The sequence below is a fragment of the Varroa jacobsoni genome, unplaced genomic scaffold, assembly GCF_002532875.2.
Source record: "Varroa jacobsoni isolate VJ856 unplaced genomic scaffold, vjacob_1.0 scaffold_663, whole genome shotgun sequence".
Classification (NCBI taxonomy): domain Eukaryota; kingdom Metazoa; phylum Arthropoda; class Arachnida; order Mesostigmata; family Varroidae; genus Varroa; species Varroa jacobsoni.
The window spans coordinates 344,120-350,436 of NW_019213565.1; the positions used below are offsets into that span (position 1 = coordinate 344,120).

The window sequence follows — 6,317 nt, forward strand, 5'->3', positions numbered from 1 at the left end:
AAATCGTACTGTAACAACGGCACTGCCATATTAATATATAAACTACACCTCCTACAATATGTATATTTATCGTACATAAGACGACAGTCAAATGTGAAGAAGGGATACTTGATAATATTAATATGGCAGTGCCGTTATTACGGCACGATTTGATGGTAGTGTCATCGTCATCATCATCATCATATATAATCGAACTATGTAAACCGTGATCGGGGGCTAGTAAGTTTAGCTTGAGAGTTATTACTGGTAACATTTATGGTGACACAGAACACGGCGTTACTTGGTAAGCAGTAAGAGTGATTTCTGGTGACATGAAAAACAGAAATACGATATTTCGAAAAAAAAAAAAGGGATTTTGAGGTCATCTACTATGCAGAAGATATATGCAGAAAGAAAAGAGGGAAAGAGAACGTTTAAGTGCAATTCGTCAAGAAATCCGAGGTGGCTACGAACATAACCTGACAGTTTACCTACACATAAAAGACTATTCAAAAAGGACTTAACTAAAAATTTTAGTCTGGATAGGATACGCAATGCGCCCTCATATCATAGATATAAAGAAAGGTAAATAAAGGGAACGTTCTCTTGAAAAAAATCTAGTAGACTGTACTTATTTCATAGTAAAGGCATTGCAAAAGGCTGGGTACGTAAGGAAAAAAATCTATAGTTTGACGCCTGATTACTTATTTCGAGCACTAGTGATGCTGGGTGGACGACAACATTCTAGAATATCCTGATTTGCGTTATATATAGATTCGAATCGCGTCCTAAGCTAGGGAAGGACCTTTGAAATTACTCTGCATAAAAGTTCGATTTCAACCTTGTATCGACCAAATAATCGGCTTACATAGTTAATTAATACGCTTCTGGATTAACGATTTGAATAAACATCAGTCATGTTTATTGTTGAATTCATCAATAATTGTGCACAGCGGGGGTCGCTGCGCTGCGAAAGTTTTTATTATGCAAAAAATGCTGTACAGTATGTACAATGTCGCGAAGACGTCGGCGCATTCAAATGTTTTTCGGTATATTATCGTATGCATATATTATTACCGCATTACATATAGTAATATCGTACTGCATGTAAGTAACATTCGAAAATTAGAACATGGAAGAAAAAGACATTTCCGGATATAGGTCGACACAAAACAGTAGAACATTGGTAACGGAAGAACTTAGAAAGAAAAACACGTTTAAATAGACCAATACAAATGGCATTAAGTGCAAGTAGAATACGGGGATCGTACTCGAACTAATACGATAGTTTCCATCGTGTTCATCATAGGTCTGGCCGTTCTTAAACGTAAGTGGTTGTAAGTTGCGCTGAGTACTGTGATTCCTCATTGCGTGTAGTTTGCATTGGATTTGCATTATTCCGAGTGAGGTCATCTTGTACTTAAAGGCACAAACGATCTCTGCGCTTCTGTCAGAGTGTCTACAATACACCTGAGTGGGCATCATGATAATCCTCTTGTTTTAAGTCATCACATAACAACAATGTTGTTTGCCGAAAATACTGATTTCCTTTTTTACTATTAGCTATGCAGTGAACAGTGCAGTATACCGTGAAAAGGGCAAGGCGAGCCAAATCTATTGTCAACACCTCCAGTGTGGCATGCGTTCTCGATATATATATATATATATATATATATATATATATATATATATATATATCGGTATATAATAATTTATTTTAATTATATTATATGCTCGTAATAATCGCCTATGTAGCACATCAATAGAGCGCTTTTATCTACACAAAATACGTGGACAATTTCAGCGTGAGAAAAGAAAATGCTAAGCGATAAAACAAAAAGACGGCAGGTGATAAAATTTCTTGTGTAACTCGCTCTATGTTGCGACTCAACTTCGTTGGCGTAGCGATTTGAATCGTAGGCAGCATATGTATGAAATACGTCGTGAGAAAACACTACGTGTGACCGTCATTAATTTTTGTTATGAATTTCGGTATGCATGAAAAATGTCCGTCAAACGAGCAATGGGACAGTAGGAGTTACTGGCTTATCCCATAACTTTTTGCAGTGATAATTTTTCATATGTACACACTGACCAAGGTGTACCTTATTACTATTAAACCCGATCGACCTCGTAAGTTCAGTGTTTCTGGTTGATGTTTAAAACAGAAGCTATAGATGGTGATGACTAAAATGCAATACATTTTGTTCCGTTTGTTCTTACTTTTGTAGCCTCCACAAGATTTGTGGTATTGTTCTTGTAGCTTTGGCTAGGTACATTGAGTTTCTGAGCACCTACTAAATTATCGAACATTAATGGGTTTAATTCTATCTCGATTCTCTTAACAACCTATTTCTGGACAGTCTATAATGCAACGTAAGATTAATTGCAGGGAATTGTACGGTGTATGTACAACAATTCCAACGTTGTACTTCAGCAACTTAGCTCATTTATCTCTCATGTCTTAAGCTTATTGGTACTTTTTACTGTTTTTCATTGACAGAGAAATGCCCCTATTTTCATGCCCCACTGAATTACAATCTGTAAAGCATTAACCCAATGCTTCTTACAACAAAAATCGTCCTCGCAGATTTGATTAAATGGGTTTTAAGCTAACCGCATCATGTAAATTCTGAAGTCACTAACCCTAATTGGTTTCAGGCTAGTCGTAAACCAACCAGCTTGGTCATGTATCCTTTTGGCCTGCTGTCGGCCTATGGTTCCTGACAGATTGCGGCTCTGATTTCTTTGGGGCCGCGCCTCTGAAGTTACTTTGCTTTCCGGCACTGGGTTGTTGTGAGCTTCGGCGCTGGAGTTTCCTCGAACCCTGACTCTGGAATCTCTTAGAGTTGAAACTCTGAAGTCATATATTAATTAATCTCATTGTTTAGCCGCTCTAGGATTAAATGACTGATTAGCCTTAGCAGACATCTACCGAAAACAAGTAGCAGACATACTGAATTTGGCCAATGTACGGATTCAAGTAAAGATAAGATACTGTTGATGCGCGATGGACATTTTCTAGCTAGTACATCACGTCGGCCTGTTGTTGATGGATTTGGTGCTGCGCATCGTAATGACTTTGACTTCCAGTGGCGCTAACCTGAGAAACTGGGCTTCGGGAATCTGCTGTTTGGCCACTAATACATAAAATGAACTGCTCTCTGTTTGGCAGTAAGTCAAGTCGTCGAGAACATTCCCGGCTACCATGGCCTATTCCAAGATAAGGCTCATCAGGCAATACTGGAGGAATAAGGGCGCCATCAAGTGCGTGCTCATTTCGGCTGAGACAAAGTAACCGCTGGAGAAGATACAGTGTCCCTCGACAGATGACCTGATCGGAAAGCACGTGAACGGCAGGCAGGGCTGAGGCCAGCAGCACAGTTGAGACAAGAGTCCACACCTGGTGGCGAATATTATTGGAAAATTTTGACTTTAATTTGGAATTTTCTAATAATTAACGAAGACGGTAGTTATAGCTAGTTTTCAATGAGGACCGCTTAACAAGCATGGCGAATATTTTCATAAGTTTGTCTTATAGAGCAGAAAAACCCGTTTTGCATTATTCTGTTTACGGATGTAAGGGGTGAGTAGGGCAAGGAATTTTTGCGTTTATTGACATTAATCGGCTCACTGGTAGATTATAGGAGACTATAGGATGTCCTTTTCTTCCAACACGTCTAAAGACTGACTGAAGAAACGAAAATGGCTTTTTAAAATTATTTTTCATTGTAATAATACAACACCGCATGTTTATAATATTTTGAATTTAGCGGGCTTCCATTTCAGCATGAGTTATTTTTTTGGGGTGCAGACTTAGCCTACCTGAATTGAGTCCTTAACGACGAAACAAAGATTTCTTTGCATGGCCATCGAGTGATAAATGGTCAGCGCAGCAAAGGGAACTGTACTTAACGCTAACAGGATGTATTTCAACCATAGAACCTGAAATAGGTAGAAACGTGAAGATTAGCTAGAAAATTAGTTATTTATAGTTGGAATAGTTCCAAATTGTAACCGTAGTTGATACAGAAAGTCTTTTTCCCTCCAAGCAAATGTATCGCCAATAATTTAATTGTATCTACTTTTGCCATACCATTTCATCAATGCGTTGTTTCATAAATTATATAAATTATCAACTGTCATGCATTATCAAAATTAAATAAGTATCCCTTAGTGATTTTCCTTCCTTTGCATTTCCAGAGACAGAGAGAGGGACCGTATTGGCATCACTATTTGCATAAAATATACAGTTACTACACGATATCCTTATATAACTAATAAAGACTCAAAATGTTAATTCTGCTTTTTGTCAATATGGCACGGTTGCATAAACGAACCTGTACATCGAGGCTCGCTACAGTTTTTCCATCGCCTTCACGTTTCGAATTCATCGTCAGTTCGAAGAGCAGAAGAGCGCAGATAAGCATTTGCGCACAGTAAGTTCCAGCCACCATTCTACAGAAGATAAAGTGAAAATCACTTTGCTTTTAGAAAAATCACGCACATATACAGTTCTAATAGGATTGTAATTTTAGACCAAACCTCTATCTAGCGTAATTCAGCGCGTCCAGGCACTGGAATCATTCAGGTTTTGAAAATAGGCCTTTAAGAGCTGTTAAGAAAAAAGCACCTTTTTCACACGTCGATAAAGTATGAAAGTGTCACCAGTAGTGTTTCCGTAAGGGCCCAAAGTATCTCTCAGCAGCTGGCCTACGTACTTTACTAATTTGTTGATTCAAGTAGGTAAAACTAGCAGATTTGTACCAAACTGATAGTAATAATCAAATGTAGCAATGAATATTAGGTAGTCTACGATAACCAATGATAATGCAAGGGTTAAAGTGAGGCACATATAAAAAAAAATAAAGATAGAAAGTGAGACATTGACTTGTTAATGTCGAGAGGAGGGACCTGAGAGAAGGTCTAGAAACGATCGTTGGTCGTTGTACACTATTATAAGGTCAATTTCTAGTATTTGCGGATGGGTTGGTTGTAGACCCTCGTCATTTTAATTCGAGCGGATTTATTTACCAAACGGACGATATTAATAAACAATTCAATTAATGCCATATCTACGGTGATTATTACGGTTGTTAATGTTTGTTATTATTTGAAGTAGTAATGCTTGCGTTGCTCTCGGAATCGCTAAGCTGTATTTCGAATTTTACCTGGAGAACGTCTCTCCCCATTGATACGGCGGTAGACAAATCCGCGTGTGTGAATTTGATGACCATGGTTGGATGAGTGAAACGCATAAGACTGCTACCTGCAAACGGACTATGACCTATTAACCAATATAGAGAGAAGAGTTGGTGGTAGCGTTGCCCTTTATTCGACTGAATCTGATAATGAATAGATTACAGTAATAATAATCTGACCTGTAGAATACTCTGTATGCAATGTTATATCTGTAGCATCGTTTAATTGCCATTTCAAAAGTTGCCCGTTATGTATTGTTATCATATTTAATGTATTATTTACCAGTAAAAAGGTACAAATGTATATAACAATATACAACAAATATAACAATCTGATTGTGGAATAAATGGCACAGGAAAAGAAAGCAGAGTTGCTTTCTGAACTGTGCGATTTGTCAGCTATCCGGGCTGCTGACCCCTTTTAACGAAAGACTTCACGTGTTTCATTCGTTTCAATCATATATTGTTTTATTACGATCAACGGGTATATATTCACAGCTGAAGCTCTGTCTAATAGAACGAAAAAAAAAAAATCATCATTTAGATATAAGCTACGCTCAAAGTAGGCTGTTGAAATCCATTTCATAACAAAATGGCCAATCACAAAAGGCCAATATACCGCCAATCGTTTGAAGGGTTATGGAATTATCAAAATATATTTTCGTAAAGCCGTGATCTAGCTGTAACGATTTACCTGGGTTGTAGAAATCGTAGAGAGCAGAAGGCTGAGCCGTCTATTACGGCTGACGGAATTTAAAACTCCGGGCATTACCGATGCGAGGAATTTATGGGCTGTATATGATAATGAAGATAAATAAATAAATCAGTTTAAATTAGAACATAATTTATCATTGTGGATTGTTTACGTTCAAGTAAATCACAGTAAAAATAGTTTTTGATGTTGGTTAAAAAATAATCTGTGATATAGGTTAGTGAAGGGCAGGAAAGATTGCCGCCGTTCTGTTGTTAAACGACCGGCACTATTTATTTAAGTAGCCCAGGCCCAGTATGATGGACGCCGACTCAATGAAGTACACTAGAACAGAATAAAACGGCTAGATATATAGAATAAACAATATGAAACTTCCAAAGATGAAATCATTTAACAAGTTATTGGGACCGTATGGTTTTTTCATG

General features: G+C 37.6%; 1 protein-coding gene across 1 annotated transcript in view; it reads right to left on the reverse strand.

Moving 5' to 3' along the window:
* Positions 1-871: 871 nt before the first annotated feature.
* LOC111262432 (uncharacterized) overlaps positions 872-6,317 on the reverse strand; it is a 17,274-nt gene continuing 11,828 nt past the window's right edge. Inside the window, exons 4-9 of the mRNA XM_086969109.1 lie at positions 5,875-5,972; positions 5,151-5,248; positions 4,320-4,437; positions 3,805-3,924; positions 3,083-3,382; positions 872-2,836 (exon numbers count right to left, since the gene is read on the reverse strand). Coding sequence (XP_086825235.1) covers positions 2,666-2,836; positions 3,083-3,382; positions 3,805-3,924; positions 4,320-4,437; positions 5,151-5,248; positions 5,875-5,972 — 905 coding nt within the window. The 3' untranslated portion in view covers positions 872-2,665. The remainder of the gene's footprint in view (positions 2,837-3,082; positions 3,383-3,804; positions 3,925-4,319; positions 4,438-5,150; positions 5,249-5,874; positions 5,973-6,317) is intronic.